Here is a 19,988-nt window from a genome sequence, read left to right on the forward strand (position 1 = left end):
CGAGATTACCTCAAAAAATTCCAAAAGGTTGGTGAGGCAGGATCTTCCCTTCATGAAACCATGCTGGCTTCAGCCTATCTTGTCATGCACCTTGAGGTATTTCATAACCTCGTCCTTGAGGATTGACTCCAATACCTTTCCAACTACCGATGTCAGACTAATAGGTCTGTAATTTTCTTTTTGCTGCCTCCTTCCTTTCTTAAATAACGTAACTACATTTGCGACCTTCCAGTCCCCCAGAACCATGCCAGAGTCTATTGATTCCTGGAAGATCATTTCCAATGCTTCCACAATCTCCAAAGCCACCTCCTTCAGAACCCTTGTGTGCACCTCATCCGGACCGGAAGACTTATCTATTATTAGTCCACTTAGCTTCCCAAGCACTTTCTCTCTAGTAATCTTGACTGTACCTAATTCTATTCCCTGATACCTCTGGCTATCAAGTATATTGCTCATGTCTTCCACTGTGAAGACTGATGCAAAATATTCATTCAGTTCCTCCGCCATCTCTTTGTTATCCATTATAATTTCTCCAGCATCATTTTCAATCGGTCCCGTATCTACCCTTGTCATTCTTACTCTTCATATATTTTTTAAAAACTCCTGGTATCCTTTATGTTAATCACCAACCTCCTTTCATAATTCATCTTTTCTTTCGGAATGACTTTCTTAGTTTCCTTCTGTAAGTTTTTAAAAGTCTTCCAGTCCTCATTTTTCTCACTAATTTTTGCTTCCTTGTACGCCGTTTCTTTTGCTTTCATTTTTGCCGTAACCTCTCTCGTTAGCCACATTTGTGCCATTTTTCCATTCATGATTTTCTTTTTTTCTTGAAATATATTTTTCCTGCATTTTCCTTATTTCTTGTAGGAATTTCATCCAATTCTGCTCTGCCGTCCCTCCATTTAGCTTACTTTTCCAATCGACTTGGGCCAGTTCCTCTCTCATACCTCTAATTTCCTTTGTTCCACTGAAATATCAATACACCTGATACCAGCTTCTCCTTTTCAAATTTGAAACTGAACTCAATCATATTATGATCACTACTTCCAAGGGGTTCCTTTACCTCCAGCTCCCTAGTCGCTTCAGGTTCGTTACACAGCACCCAATCCAAAACAGCCGGTCCCCTGGTGGGCTTCTGGACAAGCTGCTCCAAAAAGCCATCCTGTAGGCATTCTACAAACTCCCTCTCCTGAGATCCATTACCATCCTGACTTTCCCAATCCACTTTCATATTAAAATCCCCCATAATTATCTTGACATTTTCCTTCTGAAACGCTTTTTCTATTTCCAGCTGCAACTTGGAGTCCACATCCCACTGCTGTTTGGAGGCCTGTATATAACTGGTATTAGCATCTTTCTACCCTTGCCATTTCTTAATTCTACCCATAAGGATTCTACCTCTTCTGATCTTATGTCCCTTTTTTCTATTGATTTGATATCGTTACTTACCATGAGGGCCACGCCACCCCTTTTACCTACCTTCCTATCTTTTCTATACACTGTGTATTCTTGGACATTCAGCTCCCAATCACATCCATCATTTAGCCATGACTCGGTGATGGCCACAATGTCATATCTTTTAACCTGCAGCTGTGCAGCAAGGTCATCCACTTTATTTCTAATGCTGCATGCATTTAAGTACAGTACATTTAGATCAGTATCTGTTGTCGATTTTGCTATATTTCTATTTTGCAGCAAATTATCCTGTATATTCACTGGCCTGTCCTTCTTGCGATCTTTGCTGCACAGTATTTTTGACGTATTTCTATTTTCCTCTTCCTCGACCCTAACACCTTGGTTTCCTTCCCCTTGCCAACTTAGTTTAAACCCTCCCTAACAGCTATATTAAACAATCCCACCAGGATATTAGTACCTTTTGGGTTCATTCCCAGCATCATTCTTGTGAACCTCCTCTGGACTTCAATAACAGGACATCCTTCCTTTGATAAGGGACCCAAAGCTGCTCACGGTGCAATCTGACCAATGACTTATAAAACCTCAGCATTATGTCCTTACTCTTATATTCCAGTCCACTTAAAATCAATGCTAACTTAGCATATGCCTTCTTTACCTCTGACTCTCCCAGCAAATGAACCTCTGGGGAATCCTGCACAAGGACTGACAAATCCCTTTGCACCTTTGAATAATGAACTTTCTCCACATTTAGTAAATAGTCTACACCTTTACTCTTTTTACAAAAATGCATGATCATACACTTTCCTCCACTATGTTCCATCTGCAACTTCCTTACCTATTTCCCTAATCTAAGTCCTTCCACAGACTCCTCACTTCCTCAGCATTACTTGCCCTTCCACCCATCTTCATATCGTCAGCAAACTTGACCACAAAGCCATTGATTCCAAGTTCAAAGTAAATTTATTATCAAAGTACATATATGCCACCATATACTACCCAGAGGTTCATTTTAGCCCGTAAGACCATGAGACAGAGGAGTAGAATTAGGCCATTCAGCCCATCGAGTCTACTCCACCATTCCATCATGGCTGATCCCAGATCCCACTCAACCCCATACACCTGCCTTCTCACCATATTCTTTGATGCCCTGACCGATCAGGAAATGATCAACTAATAATAATCTGCTCTTCTATTATTCCTTCTAAAGCGGATGAACTCGCATTTACCAACGTTGTATTCCATCTGCTAGACCTTGGCCCACTCACTTAACCTATCTATATCCCTCTGTCGACTCTCCACATCTCCTGTACAATTTGCTTTTCCAGTTAGTTTGGTGTCATCAGCAAATTTTACTACGCTACACTCAGTCTCCTCTTCCAAATCATCAATGTAAATGGTAAACAGTTGCGGGCCCAACACCGACCGCTGCAGCACCGCATTCACCACTGACTGTCAACCAGAGAAACACCTATTTATACCAACTCTCTGCCTGCTATCTGTTAACCAATCCACTACCCATGCCAGTACACTTCCTCCAACTCCATGCATCCGTATCTTATTTATAAGTCTCTTGTGCGGCACCTTATCGAACGCCTTCTGGAAATCCAAGTCTATGACATCCACCTGTTCCCCTCTATCCACTGCACTTATTACGTCCTCAAAAAAACTCCAGTAAGTTTGTCAAACAGGACCTGCCCTTTCTGAATCCATGCTGCATCTGTCTAATGGAACCACTCCTTTCTAAATGTTTTGCTATTTCTTCCTTAATTACAACTTCAAGCATTTTCTCGACTACAGATGTTAAGCTAACTGGCCTATAGTTGCCCAAAATAATAAGTAATAAATACCAAAAAAAAAACATGAGATGAAGAGACCTTAAAAGTGAGTCCATAAGTTGTGGGAACAGTTCAATGATGGAGCAAGTGAAGTTATCTCCTCTGGTTCAAGAGCCTCTTGGTTGAGGGGTAATAACTGTTCCTGAACCTGGTGGTGTAGATCCTGAGGCTCCTTTACCTTCTTCCTGATGCAGCAGTGAGAAGAGATTGTCCAGAACTAGAGGGCACAGCCTGAAAATTGAGGGTCAACCCTTTAGAACAGAGGAAAGGATGATTATTTTTTTTTTTATAAAAGCCAGAGAGTAGTGAGTCTGTGGAATGCTCTGCCACAGACTGCGGTAGAGGCCAAGTCTGTGCATATGTTTAAGTTGGAAGTTGATCATTTCCTGATCGGTCAGGGCATCAGAGGATATGGAGAGAAGGAATGACTCATGGATTTCCAGTTTCCTCCTCAAGTCAATAGTCAGCTCCTTGGTCTTGCTGACATTGAATGAGAGGTTATTATTGTGGCACCACTCAGCCAGATTTTCAATCTCTCTCCTATATGCTGATTCTGCCAGTGACAGTAGTGTCATCAGCAAACTTAAATATAGTATTAGAGCTGTGCTTGGAAAGTGAGTAGAACAGGGGGCTAAGCACACAGCCTGTGGTGCACCAGTGCTGATGAAGATTATGGAGGAGATGTTGTTGCAAATCCAAACTGACTGGGGTCTGCAAATGAGGATATCAAAGATTCCATCATCTAAATCATTGACATACAATACTGTGCAAAAGTCTTAGGCGCATATATAGCGCTGGGGTGCCTAAGGATTTTGCACAGTACGGTGTATTGTTTAAAATAGGAAGGAAGGTGGTTGAGAAACAGAAATAAAGGAACTTAGCTTTGTATTAGATTAGTAGTATTAAGTGTTATTTGGTAATATACAGTGCCATGTAAAAGTCTTAGGCGCATCTTATCGTTAGGGTCTTAGCTTACAAAAGTCTTAGGCACCCAAGATATGTAGATATGCCCAAGCCTTTTGCACTGTATGTATAACGTGAAAAAAGTGATCCCAGCATCGATCCCTGCAGAACACCGCTAATCACTGGCAATCAACCAGTTATAACCCCCTTACTCCCACTCTTTGCCTACAGCCAGTTAGACAATCTTCTATCCATGCTAGTATCTTTCCTGTGATACCTTGAGCTCTTCTTTAAAAGCCTCATATGCAGCACCTTGTAATGGACTTTTGAAAATCCAGGTAAATGACATCCACCGACTCCCTTTTGTCCATCCTGACAGTTATTTCCTCAAAGAATTCAACAGATTTGACAGGCCAGATTTCTCCTGAAGGAGAGCATGCTGACTTTGGTCTATTTTTCTTAACATTTATTGGGAAAGTTAGTTTACTATTGAGCTCATTGGCAATTACAGAAGAAGAAAGGTGCTGGTCTGGCTGTCACTGACATCATGAGATTGAAAACTTTTTTAAAAGTCACTGGAAGAACTGGTCTAAGGTATATAAATATACCCATGCACAAAGTTCCAACGGGACCTCAAATGTATAAAATCTGCCATGTACCAAATTTTGATGTTATGGCATAACAGCATAGAACTTTACATAATTGGTACTTCTCAAACTAAACACATTATAATTATAACGATATGCAAAAGCTTTCAAACATCCTGCACACAGTATAAATATTATCACATCCTACATACCTCATCATTGAAGGGGAGAGGTGGCACTGAGGCATCCAAATGGAACATGTCTTCAGACAACAGGGCTTTCATACACAATGCCAGGCTATCCACATCTCTAGCCATTGGGCCAAAGGATGCTTGAACTAGAAGGCATAAACAATGCATTACTCCAAAACATTTCCAGCACTGTGCCATGAAACAGCTTGTATGATGCTAGTGTCCAGAATGTCTGAGCAGTTGCAGAATATTCTTGAAGGGGAGGGTGAGTAGCCAGAGGTCGTAGTACATATTGGTACCAATGACATAGGCAGGAGAGGGGTAGAGGTCCTGCGCAGTAAGTTTAGGGAGTCAGGAAGGAGGTTGAAGAGCAGGACCTCCAAGGTGGTAATCTCCAGATTACTCCCAGTGCCACAAGCTAGTGAAGATCAGTACAGGAAGATAGCGCAGACGAATGAGTGGCTGAGGAAATGGTGCAGGGGGCAGGATTTCAGGTTCTTGGATCATTGGAACCTTTTCTGGGGGGGGGGGGTAACCTGTACAAGTGGGGCGGGTTGCACCTGAACTGGAGGGGAACCAATATCTTGCAAGGGAGGTTTGCAAATGCTGTTGGGGAGGGTTTAGACTCGACTTGCAGGCCTTCATCAACCATGGGACTGAGTTCAAGAGCCATGAGGTAATGTTACAGCTATATAAGACCTTAGTCAGTCCCGACTTGGAGTACTGGGTTCAGTTCTGGTCACCTCACTACAGGAGGGATGTGGATACCATAGACAGAGTGCAGAGGAGATTTACAAGGATGTTCCTTGGATTGGAGAGCATGCCTTATGAGAATAGGTTGACTGAACCTGGCCTTTTCTCCATGGAGCAACGGAGAATGAGAGGTGACCTGACAGAGGTGTACAAGATGATCATCCTGCGGTTAGCCAGAGGTTATTTCCCCAGGGCTGAAATGGCTAACACGAGGGGGCATAGTTTTACGGTGTTTGGAAGTAGGTACAAGAGGGATGTCAGAGGTAAGTTTTTCACACAGAAAGTGATGGGTGCATGGAATGCACTGCCGGCGGTGGTGGTGGAAGCAGATACAATAGCATCTTTTAAGAGACTCTTAGATAGGTACATGGAGCTTAGAAAAATAGAGGGCTATGAGGTAGGGTCATTCTAGGCAGCTTCTAAAGTAGGTTACATGTGCTGTTTCTATGTTTCTACTTCCTCCTACCTATTACAGTCCCATCACAATTCTTCTTGACCCTCTTCTCCCCCAAGAATCCACCATCCATCCACTGAACTCATCCCTTTGCTCTCCACCACACCCACAGAACGTGCCTCCTGCTCCCCTCCACTCCCTATAACTCCGCATTTCCCCATCCACTTCCGGGGTGGGGGGGGGGAGGAGAAAGAGGGTAGAGGGTGCTAGGGCATGGGGAATGCTAGAGCACGCAACAGAGTACTGTGGGACTGTGACCTCAAGTTTAGGAAGGAAATTGTTAAAACTCACCTGCTCTCTGTCCAGGTACTGACACTTTGCATCCTTTAAAGCTGTAATATATAATGAACAAAATGTTACTAAAGCAACATTCCTCCTCCTCCTTTGTATTGGAACACAGCCAGAATGTTAATGAATTTCAATGCAAATCCACATACAAAAGCAAATACAAATTTCTGCATCATCTTCTACTCTGAAATATCAAATGTAAACAATCGTTAATGCGTTCTTCCGCGGTGTTACATGTTAAGAATAATCCCACGGTAAAGAGCACTTCGTCCAGTTGCATTGCAAGAATGCAATTTTTCAAAAAGAATCTGAAAGTGAACTGTATAACTTCCCATTCTTGTACATTACCACCTCAGATCTTTTTAACTGATAGGTCCAAACATTATATATTGTATCTCTTTTAAAGCAATATGTCACAAATAAAACCCAGCAAGTACATGTTAAAAAAGCCTCCCTCCACCTGTAGCCATGTAGAACAGACACAAAATGCAACATATTGGGGCCCCAACACATTCCATACTCTATTGACAAATATGACATTTTATACTGTGCTGTGTACAAACTGAACTTTCAGATTAAAAAGTACTGAATAAATATAGACACCGTGCAGGGGGAGAAATGATACGCAGTATCACAGATATTGGTCTAGTACCTCTTGGTGGTTATCCGCAGAGCAGAACTGATACAGTGCCAGCTGTAAGATCAGGGTTCAATTCCTGCCACTGCCCATAAGGAGTTTGTACTTTATGCCTGTGACTCTGTGGCTTTCTCCAAGTGCTCTGCTTTCCTCCCACATTCCAAAAATGGTTAGGGTTAGTGGTTTAAAAATATATTAAACCCTTTTCTGAGCTGATGCAATGACAAAGGAACAGAACAACACTATTAGATTCAAAGGGAGATAGTATGTAGCAAACTTCTTATTTGCTGTTACTTTAGTTAGAGCAACAAAACAGTTATATCACCACTTGTAATAAGCCACTATCATTTGTTCCATTTTAACTAATGTTGATGCGTTATGGGAAGATTAATTACCTAATCCTTCTGTAAAATGCAAACTCTCCTCAACTATTTGCTTATTTACACAGTGCGGGTATCGCTAACAAAGGATGGCATTTTCTGTTTATCCTTGCCGAGAAAGCGTTAAGAGTCAAGCAGATAAAGCCCAAACCAGGAACAATGGCTGATTCCTTGTATTGAAGCACATTAGTGAACCAGATGTGGGGGTTTCCCTCAAATTCCAGTAGAAAAAACTCAAAGCTCTCAGAATTATCACATTTCCACTATATTCTTTAAAAATGATTAAAAGATTAGCTCACTCTTCCTCACTCTTCCTTCAGTTAGTCATGACGAAGGGTCTCGGCCTGAAACGTCGACCGCACCTCTTCCTAGAGATGTTGCCTGGCCTGCTGCGTTCACCAGCAACTTTGATGTGTGTTGCTTGAATTTCCAGCATCTGCAGAATTCCTGTTGTTTGCGTTTTTAAAAGATTAGCTTTTTTTTTCCCCACATACACATCGAAACACAGTGAAATGCATCAGTTGCATAAAACCACTGTGTCACCACGTTTCAGGCTTGCTTCAATATACAGTGGTGCTAGAAGATTTGTGAATCCTGGATTTCTGCACAAATATGACCTACAATGTGATCAGATCTTCACGGAAGTCCTAAACCTCGATAAAGAGTACCCACTTAAATAAATAGCACAAATAACATTATATGTGTTCATTTATTTATTGAGGAAAAATAATCCAATATTTTTTCTCATTGGAGAAAAATATTTGTTTTTGTTGTGAACCTCTAGGGTAATGCCTTCTGCAAAAGCTATTTGAAGTCAGGTGTTCCAATCAATGAAATGAGATTGGAGGATTAGAGGTGCCCTGCCCTATATATTTAAAAAAAAACACACAAAGTCAGGTTACTGACAGAGCCTGCTCTTCTCAAGAAAGACCTGCTTACATGCACCATGCTCAAATCAAAGCAATTTTCAGAGGAAACTAGGAGAAGAATTGTAGGGAAGCATGAAGATGGAAAAGGCAACAAAAACATTTCTAAAGACTTGAGAGCTCATCAGTCCACAGTAAGAGAAATTGTCTACAAATGGAGGAAACTCAGTACTGTTGCTACTCTCCCCTAGAAGTGGGCATCCTGCAAAGATCACACCAAGAGCACCACATACAATGCTGAAGGAGGTGAAAAAGAACCCAAAGGCAACAGCAGAAGACCTGCAGAAATCTAATATCTGTTGAAGTCTTTGCTCATGTGTCCACTACAAGAAAAACACTAAACAAGAGTAGTACTCATGGAAGGACACCATGAAGGAAACCACTGCTCTCCAAAAAAAAAAAAAAAAATTGCTGCACATCTCAAGTTTGCAAAAGACCACCTGGATATTCCACAGTGCTTCAGGGACATTATTCTGTGGACAGTTGAGACAGTTGAACTTTTTGGCAGAAATGCACACTGCTATGTTTGGAGGAAAAAGGACACTGCACACCAGCACCAAAACCTCATTCCAACTGTGAAGCATGGTGAAAGGAGCATCATGGTTTGGTGTGTTTTGCTGCCTCAGGGCCTGGACAGTGAATTCAAAACTGTATCAATGTCAGGGTAGCAGTCCATCACTTGAAGCTTAATAGAAGTTGGATAATGCAACAAGACAATGATCCAAAACACAAAATTAAATCAACAACAGAATGGTTTAAAAAGGATAGAGTTCGTGTTTTGGAACGACTGAGTCAAAGTCCTGACCTTAGTCCTACAGAAATGTTGTCGAAGGACCTGAAGCAAGCAGTTCATGCGAGGAATTCCGCCAACATCCCAGAGTTGAAGCAGTTTTGTAAGGAGGAATGGCCTAAAATTCCTCCAAGCAAGGTGCAGGGAAAGTTTGGTTGCAGCTATTGCTGTACATGGTGGTCACACCAGCTACTGAAAGCAAAAGTTCACATACCATTTTTTTCCCCCCAAAAAAAACACATGTAATATTGGATCACTTTTGTCAAAAAATAAATGAACAAGTATAATGTTTTTGTGTTATTATTTAATGGGGTTCTCTATCTAGTTTTAGGACTTATGTGAATATCTGATCACATTTAGGTCAAGTTTATACAAAATTAGAGAAGATTCTACAGGCTTCACAAACTTTCCAGCACCACTGAAGCATGCCCACAATTCAGTAACTTTTTTTTGGTTCACAAAACACCATTACTACAGTACAATACAGATATGTACAGGATAGTGACTGACATAATTACTAGACAAACTAAATTAAACTAAAATGTTCCCATCCCGATCAGTGATGGCACTAATCCCCCCCACCCCGTGGATCCCAACGATCCCAGATCGCCCTTATGGTACCCGTGAATAGTGCATGTTCCCTCTCAATAGTTACCCGGGCACGGACATACCCCATAAATATTGCCCGTGCTGAACCCTCTGCCACCCACTTCCGGGATCCACAGATGGCTGTTCTAGTCAGCCCCATGAGCAAGTTCATGAAGACCTCCTCCTCTCTTCCTACTCACGAAACCAACAGTCCCTGGAATTGGGAGGAAAGCGGTGGACCCGGAGACTGAGTAACAGCAATAACCTTGTTAAACTGAACCCTGATCTTACAGCTGGCACTGCAAAGCATTGCACTAAATGCTGTGCTACTCTGCCACCATTCTTTATGTTCAGACAGCATCATACTTTCCAAATTAACAACTTTATAGGAAACAGGAAGAGCAATGAGCTGTACCAGATTTGAAATAACAAGGGTCATGATTCGTCCATAAAAAACTGGCTTCTGAATTTTAACAAAATGTTGAATTAAGTTAACAGATAATACCTACCCATGTCCATTAATTCAAAAGATATGATTTAAATCTTGAGATTTCCAAGTAGAGAACACAGATTTAAGATGCAGGAGAAAGATTTAAAGAGGGCCCAAGGAGCAATTTCTTCATGCAGAAGATTATGCCAATACGGAACGAGATACCAGGGAAAGTAGTTGAGGCAGGTACAGTAACATTTGTAATTTTTACTAATATTCTATATGTGCTTGTACGTGCAACGGCTGGGCCTCAAAGCTGCAGTTTCACCTGGCGGGCGTCAGAGTGAGTCGACAGATGGTTTCGGTGGGCCGGGAGGTCTGGACTATACACATGTATATTCTGCGTCATATTTTACTGATACTCTGCCTGGGTTTGTTGACTTGTAGATGCAAGGGCTGCGCATCAAGCCGCGGGGAGTGGAGGACTCTTTTACTCTGTGAATGTGTTCTTGTGTGTGACTGTTGGTAATGTGTTTTAGCGCCTTGACCCCAAAGTAATGCAGTCCCATTTGGCTGTATTCATGTACAGTTGAACAACAATTAAACTTGAACTGAATTAAAATAGATTTGGATAAAAATATTTGAGGTATATGGGCCAAATGCAATGAGCTTCGGTTGGCATCATGGCCAGCAGGATTGGTAGGAAACCACCATTCCAATACAAATGAAATTTTGGTATTCTCAAAAGTAACGATACTTTGAAGCAACACACACAAAATGCTGGAGAAATCCAGCAGGCCAGTCAGCATCTACGGAAATAAATAAGCAGTCAACGTTTTGGGACCAGACCCTTCACCAGGACTGTAAAGATCATTTGGTTCTATTTACCTTATTCGGTTGCCAGTTGCTTTGAAGCCACATATGCCACAGAATGAAGCTGGCACTCGGATGCTGCCACCAATATCACTCCCAATGCCAAGGATGGAGCCTCCCGCTGCAATCAGGGCAGCCTCCCCACCAGACGATCCTCCGGGCGTCCGCTTGTGGTCGTGGGGGTTGACAGTTCGCCCAAAAATGGAATTAGAGCACTCATAGCTTTTGCAAAGAACAAATCATTATCACAAGGTGTTCTGTATTTTCCTAAACTTAGCTGATGCTCTTTCTTAACTGTCCCACACAAAGGTAACACAGTGATCCCTCCTAGGCTGTGCCAAAGTTATTCAATAAACAAGACGGTGATTCATCCTCCCAGCCTTTTACCCAAAAAAATTGGCCCAGTTGTGCACTATTTGCACATAAAAGTCTTTTTTATGTACATTAGTAACCATTCAAGCATTGACTAGCAAACATAGGGAAGCTCCGATCCCCTCAATACATTTTAGCTGGACTGAGTTGCGCCTAGCATCAGACTAACAACCAAGATCAATTGATGGGCAGCAGTTGACTGACAGCAATTGGATGGCAAAAGCATCACCTGCATATCCCATTCTTGATAAAACAAGGAGAAAAATCTTCTGCAAATAGGTAAAGACAGTGAATTAAAGAATCCTCACTGGGACATCAAAGTTTTGGTACTCATTTTTCGCTGCAACATTTTTGCCCACAAGTTTCACTGGCAAAAATGATAATATGGTAACGGCTTGGGGACCCATCAGGTATCAGAAGGTGTGAAATGGAGTGGGAGACAGTGACAAGATAAACAGCAGAGTGCAGCCTGACATGGCTACCCCAATTTCCCTTTCCTCCATGCTTCTATGTGCTGGCAGCACAGAATGTGCTCCATAGGAGATGACTCAGTGCTTTCTGTCCGTATGGCAATGACAACGTGGCTAGAGGCGCTGCAGGACGCTGCCTTCAGGAATGTTCTGCAAGACCAAAGAACTGATTGTGGGCTTCAGAAAAGGCAAGACAAGGGATGACACATCAGTCCTCAGAGGGATCAGAAGTGGCAAGAATGAGCAGTTTCAAATTTCTGAGTGTCAATAGCTCTGAGCATCTAGCCTGGACCCAACACATCTGTAGCTACAAAGAAAGCACAACACTGGTTATATTTCATTAGGAGCGTGAGAGATTTGGTAAGTCTCCAAAAACACTCCCATCAACATTTGGTATGGGGGGGGGTGAGGTGGGGAGGGCTACTGTACAAGGTCGGAGTAAACTGCGAAGAGTTGTAAGCTTGGTCAGCTTCATCATGAGGCTCCATAGTATCCAGGCCATCTGCAAGGAAAGATGCCTCAAGAAGCTGGCAGCCATCATTAAGGAATCTCATCACCTAGGTCATGCCTTGTTCTCATTCCTACCATCAGGAAAGAGGCACAGAAGCGTGAAGGCACACACTCAATAAATCAGGAACAGCTTCCCCCTGCCCCCCCATCATCTGATTTCTGAATGGATATTAAATCCGTGAACACTAGCTCATTGCTTTTTTTTTAAATTCTATTTTTGCACTATTTAATTCAACTATTATATATATTATATTTCATATTATGTGTATATTATATTTAATACTCAGGGATGATGAAGATGGCAGGGTTTGTCATTGAAATGTCAGTTATAATCGGGGCCTGTTCCCAGCAGGAAGTCCAAGAAGCGTTTATTCGTAGATGGCGAATAATAGGAGAAATAGGATAGGGGAATATTAGGATGAATAGAAAAGACCTATCCTACTGATGGAATATAAATCAAAGATGCCACTTAATTACAACAAGATCATGTCCCACTTTGCTCCCATTGCCCAACAATAATAGCTTTCACAAAAACAAAGGAACGAATTGCAGAGAGCATTCACAAAAGATCGTAACTCCTGTGTTTCAAGTAAGACTTAATCCAGACAACAAAGATGGTGGATTTTGTTACTGTTGGCCAGCTTTTCAGAGGTTTGTTGATTGTAGTATGTACCCATCAGAACCAAGTCACCAGTATAACTTATAGTTGTAATGAGATTTGGAATTAACAAAACACCTATTGTGATATAAATATATTATTTTTGAAGTTCATGATAATATAGATTTTCTATTCATTTATGTCTAAATCTGAGTTCACGCTCAAAAATAAAAGTTTAGAACTTTTCTTTAAAAATCCGTTTTTACTTCTTAGTTTGCTATCTATATAACTTGCTGGATAAAATACTTCCAAATAGCAGGGATTCTTTGTACTGCGCCCTTTGCTAAACGAAGTTGTACAAAGGCTGTTACTACATCTTTCTGATGTTTTCCTGAAAGTGAACATCAAAACATAGTTGCACCACCTCTAATAGTCATTATGAATACATTATAATCATCTGAACAGAAGTGTTTCGATTTCCCCAGTTCATTCAGAAGCAATTAACTTTTAAAAGACCTTTCAGTTATTAGTCCAAATCTGCTTCTAAGTGCAGCTCAGCAAAACACATTACCTTAGCAAGCACTGGACGACATTAGTTTTCACAAAAGGTATGGCCCCTTGTTTCTTTAGCACTTGGACTATGACACTGTCTTTAACTGCAGGCCAGTTTAAGAATTTTCTAAGTCCACAAGTCGAATCATGGCCCTGTGTTTAAACAATAAAAAGAATTCTTCTTGACTAAAAACCTCTATTTCCTATGTTACTTAGATAATGGTGGAAAACAGAAGATTGGAGGCTTGGTAGAGATGGGAAGGGATGGGAAACCGGAGGACAAGCTCAATAAACAACAAAGGAAACAAAAATCACATTTGGATGGACTCCAAATCCTGCAATCAAAAGTAAGGTTCAGCAATGTTGGCCTGAAAAATCCTCAAGTAGCCTTTCTCCATTCACCACAAGTGAAAATAGAAAACACTGGAAACACTTAACAGGTCAGGCAGAATTTATGTTGAAAGAAAGAGAGTGAACTTTGCAGGTTGTTGCTTTCAACTGTAAACACTGGTTCTCTCTTCAAATGTTGCACCCAACAATCACCATTTGTGGGTCCCGCAAATCACAGCAACAACTGCAATGTTTACATACAATGTCTGATGCACTTCAAAACTGCAACATTGCATCCACAAAATTTATACAATTGGTTTTGCGTACAGGCAATCGCTGGATTTCGGAGGGATGCGTTTCCTGTGAACTGTTCCAAAGTTGATTTCTCCCCAAATCAGATATGTCCATATCATATCCATTTCTGTAACTTTGCCACAATTATTTCACTTCATCAAATATTCACCCCAAATAGCAGGATATTCCAGATCTTTTGCTATTTAGAGTGAACATTTGATAAGAGTAAAAGAATTATGGAAGGTTACAAAAAAAAAAAAAAAAAAAAAAAAGCAGGATATTCTAGATCTCTGGTTCCTTAAGGTCGTTATAGCCCGTGGTGGTAATGGGAACAAGCTAGTACTACTTATTACATGCCCCCAATGGCTTCTGATGCCTCAAATAGCCTCTAACAACCAAGTCCAGCTCCTGGCCTTCATGCTTAGCTTAGCTACTAAGACCGACAGAGCTGATTCTGCTGACAGGAGAAAGGGGACACAAAAGTGGGTTTCTGGCGCCTTAAAACCAGTCACTTCAGGCAGATGGGTCTCATCACCCATGGTTGGCAGCTCAACTAGAAGGAAAACTCTGACTACAAACTTCTGCTGCATTGCAGCTATACCCACTCATGGGAAGGCTTCGGGAATAAACACCACCCCCACCCCCCCAAAAAAAAAAATCCAGAGCTGAAGTCCCTCAGGCAGTCCTACATTGAGTTCAACGCTGACTGGCAACTCCTGCAATGCTGTTGATACCAAACTGTACCAGTCTCTGCCTTTCCTTTGGGTTCATCAGATGCATTGCGAAGGGGAGCGTGCTACATGGGCAACAGCTTGCACTCAGTATCGTACCGCTTTGGATTGTGTATCTAGACAGCTAGCATGCAATATCTGTGGCTGATCCTGACCATCAGAAGCATCACTCACTCAAGATTTCTGAGATAAAGGAGGATCTGGGCATCCTAGTGCACAATTCTGAAAGGCTAGGATAAAGGTACAGCAAGTAATTTATTACTAGAGGAATTTGTTGTTAAGGGAATTGAATTCAAAAACAGGAAAGCTATACTTCAAGTTATAAATGATACTGGTGAAACCACATATAGAGTACTGGGTTAACATTGGCATCCTTATACAAGGACATTAGTGAGTTGGAAGTAATTCAGAAAAGATTCATCAGACTAAATGCTGGAGTGGCTGGTTTGTCTTGCAAAGAGAAGTTGAACAGCTGTAACTTGTGTCTGCTGAATTTTGGAAGAGTGAAACATACAATTCCACAGCAGTTTTGACCTTGAGGAACTTTGGAGTTGTTTAAAGTAGAAGAGAGAAGGATGAAGGGAAACTTAATTTAATTAGTTTAATATTATAAAAGAAGTTTAGATGGAGTAAATAAGGAATAAGGTTGCATAATTGGCTTCAGGCTCAATGTAGAGCGCTAAACATTGAAAATTTTAATCTATTTTGGAAATGTGCCACATTTTTCAAACCTAATGAGTCTTCACCCACAGCCTGTGCTCACAGATGCTGTTTGCAAACATTTTCGCACTCTGGGAAACCTGCGTGTATTACTATTTACAATCAATGGCACGAGTGATCTTTCCCCAATTCCTCCTCACAATCCAGTTCTGTAAATGTTACCCATCCTATTCAGACAACTATCACAGAAAGGGCCCCCAAATTGAATTGTCCTATAAAAGGTGTTAACAGAAATAACCTTCTACTCTTAAAATCTAGCTCCCTTGTTGCAGCACTTCAGGGCACTCTGTTTAATCTACACTAGCTCTTCAAAATGTGAGATCCCTTTGAAATATGGCTTTTATTGTAAACACATTTTTAAGACTCTCCAGACCTTGTTTTTAAATCAGAGATCTTGTTAAAGCCAAATTAATACAGCCAGTTATCTGAACTATGTCTCCCTGACAATGAAGGTACATCTGTTTCTGTCACATAATGATGCTGAAAAACTAACTCATACCTTTATATCAAATAAGCAAGATTACTGCAATGCACTTTTTACTGGCCATCCAAAGCAATCTATTGACAAACTTCAACTCATTCAGAACACCAGTGCTAGACTTGTAATTAAAACCAGGATGAAGGAACATATCACTCCTATTCTAACTACCCTGCACTGGCTTTCTGTGCCTTTTAGAATTAATTTTAAAGTTTTAGTTTAAAGCACTAGGTCATTTTTCTCTTACTTGTTTTTAAAGCTTTCAATGGTTTTGTATCAGAGTACATCACAGAAACACTTCCATTTTATAATCCTGCTCGATCTCTCAGGTCCTTTTCTCATCGGTCTTTTACATTTAAACAATCTCCCTCAAAAGATAACTGGCAGGTCAGCTTCCCCCCCCCCCCACCTCAACAATGCTTGTAAACTGTGGAATTCAATACCTGAAACTGAAAGGGGTGCAGACTCAGTTAACACTTTTAAACGCCAGCTCAAACCGTTTATCTAACCTTGCTTTTAACTAACATTTTGCTTTTTTACTTCCATGTTTGCACTTTAACCCACTGTAAAGCACTTTGAACGACATCGTCGTATGAAAAGATGCTCTATAAATAAAGCAAAGTCCAAAACCAGGGAACATACACAAATTGTTTGGGTAGATGATTATAGAGAAGATAAAATGCAGGAGAATGGGGTTGACAGGGACAACAAATCAACCGTGATGAATGGCCTAATTCTGCTCCTATTTCGTATGTTTTCTTTTCTCAGCAACAGGAAGATAAGGATCTGGAGCTCACTGCCTAGAAGGGTGAAAGCATTGGAAACCCATTGGTTTGAAAGGCACTTGGTTGTGTATTTGTATTCAAGAGCCAGGAAAGGCATCCTTAGCTCTGGTTAGTGTGTTTAGGCTGGATAACTCTCATGACTGCCATGGGCATAATGGGCTGAATGGCCTCCATCTGGCATTAATTTTCTGTGATTCACTCATCATCCCTTCTCTTACGCTCCTTCAGACAACCTGCAGCAAGAGTTATATCATCCGCTCTCTGGAGAGCCCATACCTTGCAGTTAATGTTGTCCTTAATGCTGATGGGGATCCCATAAAGTAGTCCCTTGCGTTTCACCTGGGTATTCTGAAGCTGTGCTTGGCATTCAGGAAGAAAATCCGTGAGGCAGTTCAGCTGCTTATTCACTTCCAAAGCCTTCAACAGAAGAAAGGTAAAGACCTATTGCAATGAGCTAACTGTAGCATAGGGAAATACCCTGATTTTACCATGAAGCTCTAACTTTAGATTAACGGTTTACAAGCATTACAATAGGTTCAGCACATTATGATCACAGTTTACTCAGCTTTAGCATTAGTGACTTCAATTCACAATGAAGGAACTAATCTAGGATTAGTAAAACGGTTAGCTAATGAAAGCAACATGAATAAAGTAACTTTCATGGCACACAAGATATATTGTAGATGCTGGAAATCCAAAGCAACACAACAAAATGCTGGAGGAACTCAGCAGGTCAGGCAGCATCAAATAAAATGAATAAAATGTCAACATTTTGGGTCGAGACCCTTCAGCAGTACCGATGAAGGGTCTTGGTCCGAAACTCACATGGTACTTGGGATTCCCAATGATTAACCTGTAATGCAAGGTTGGCTTCTACATTGAACACCTCGTTTAAGGTCAACTGGAATATCCAGATGACTTGAGGGCAAGAAAGAGAACTGATATATTCATTCCCTCTACGTCTTCTCCCCCCTCCACTTGACTTCAGGCTTTTCAAACCCAATACTACAGCTCACTTTTGGTCTCAAACTGGCATTGTGTTTTGTGTCCAGCAGTTTGCTGGGCCTCCATCCCAATTCAATTAGAGAATCATAGAAAAGTACAGCACAGAAACAGGTCCTTCAGCCCATCTAGTCCTTGATGAACCATTTAAGCTGCCTACTCCCATCAACCTGCACTGGGAACATTGCCCTCCACACCCCTACCATCCATGTACCTATCCAAACCTCTCTTAAATGTTGAAATCCAGCTCACATGCACCACTTGTGCTAGCAGCTCCATGCACGCTCTCACGACGCTTTGAGTGAAGAAGTTTCCCCTCATGTCTCTTCAAACTTTTACTTTTCACCCTTAACTCATTACCTCTGGTTGTAGTCCCACCCAACCCCAGTGGAAAAAGCCTGCCTGCATCTACCCTATTTATACCCCTCATAATTTTGTACACCACTATCAAATCTGCTCTCATTCTTCCATGTTCCAAGGAATGAAGTTCTACACTATTCAATCTTTCCTTATAATTCAGGTCCTCCAGACTTGACAATATCCTTGTCGATTTTCTCAGTATTCTTTCAACCTTATTTACATCATTCCTGTAGGTAGGTAACCAAAACTGCCACAATACTCCAAATCTGGCCTCAACAATGTCATATACAACTTCAACATAACATCCCATTTCCTATACTCGATACTTTCATTTAAGAAGGCCAATGTGCCAAAAGCTTTCTTTGTGACCCTATTCCTGTGATGCCAATTTCAACGAATTATAGACCTGTATTTCCAGATCACTTTGTTCCATCACACTCCTCAGTGTCCTACCATTCACTGCGTAAGACCTACACTGTTTGATCCCACTGAAATGCAACACCTCACACTTGTCTGCATTAAATTCTACCTGCCATTTTACAGCCCATTTTTTTCTAGCAGGTCCAGATCCCTCTGCGAGCCATGATAGTCTTCCTCACTGTCCACTACACTCCCCAATCTTGGTGTCATCTGCTAATTTGCTGATCCAGATAACCACATTATCATCCAGATCACAGATATAAATGACAAAAAACAATGGACCCAGCACCGATTCTGAGGCACCTCATTAGTCACAGGCTTCCAGTCAGAGAGGCAACCACCTACCACTGCTTTCTGACTTCTCCCACACAGCCAATATCAAATCCAATTCACTACCTCCTCTTGAGTGGCAAATGACTGAACCTTCTTGATCAATCTCCCAAGCAGGACCTGGCCAAATGCCTTAAATTTTATGCAGACAACATCCACTGCTTTGTCTTTATCAATGTCCCTGGAAACTTCCTTGAAAAACTCTGCAAGATTGATAAGACACCATCAACCATGCATGAAGCCATGCTGACTAGCCTTAATCAGTCCATGTCTATCAAAATACTTATACATCCTTTAAAACACCTTCCCTTAGTATACCTTCCAATAACTTTCCCACCACTGATGTCAGGCTCACCGGCAGCCTTTCTTAAACAGAGGAAAAACATTGGCTATCCTCTAATCCTCCAGCACCTCACCTGTCGCCAAGGCTCATTTCAATATCTCTGCTAGGGCCCCAGCAATTTCTGCACTTGCCTCACACACGGTCCGAGGCAATACCTTGTCAGGCCCTGGGGATTTAGCCACCCTAATTTATCTCAGAACAGCAAAACTCCTTCCTCTGTAATCTGTATAGTCCATGAAGTTGACGCCATTTTGCCTTACTTCTATATACTCTGTGTCCATCTCCAAAGTGAATACAGATGCAAAAAATAAAATGCATTTAAGATCTCTCCCATCTCTTTTGGCTCCACATGTGGATTACCATTCTGATCTTCCAGAAGACCAATTTTGTCCCTTGCAATCCTTTTGCTCTTATCTGTAGAATCCCTTAGGGTTCTCCTTCACCTTGTCTGCTGGAGCAACTTCATGCCCCCTTTGAGCCCTGCTGATTTCTTTCTTAAGTGATCTCTTGCACTTCTTGTACTTTACATGTACCCCATTCATTCCTACCTGCCATATCTTTTTTTCCCTTAACCAGGGCCTCAATATCTCATGAAAACTAAGGCTGTTATCTTTACCTTTTATTCTGATAAGCACATACAAG

General features: G+C 41.4%; 1 protein-coding gene across 2 annotated transcripts in view; it reads right to left on the minus strand.

Moving 5' to 3' along the window:
• Window positions 1-19,988, minus strand: part of faah (fatty acid amide hydrolase) — a 50,330-nt gene that overhangs the window by 19,673 nt on the left and 10,669 nt on the right. For both annotated transcript variants that reach the window (XM_072273577.1, XM_072273578.1), the window contains exons 3-7: window positions 17,168-17,308; window positions 13,573-13,706; window positions 11,067-11,273; window positions 6,431-6,471; window positions 4,954-5,078 (exon numbers count right to left, since the gene is read on the minus strand). In XM_072273577.1, coding sequence (XP_072129678.1) covers window positions 4,954-5,078; window positions 6,431-6,471; window positions 11,067-11,273; window positions 13,573-13,706; window positions 17,168-17,308 — 648 coding nt within the window. The remainder of the gene's footprint in view (window positions 1-4,953; window positions 5,079-6,430; window positions 6,472-11,066; window positions 11,274-13,572; window positions 13,707-17,167; window positions 17,309-19,988) is intronic.

This window comes from Mobula birostris, chromosome 12 (assembly GCF_030028105.1).
Source record: "Mobula birostris isolate sMobBir1 chromosome 12, sMobBir1.hap1, whole genome shotgun sequence".
Lineage (NCBI taxonomy): Eukaryota > Metazoa > Chordata > Chondrichthyes > Myliobatiformes > Myliobatidae > Mobula > Mobula birostris.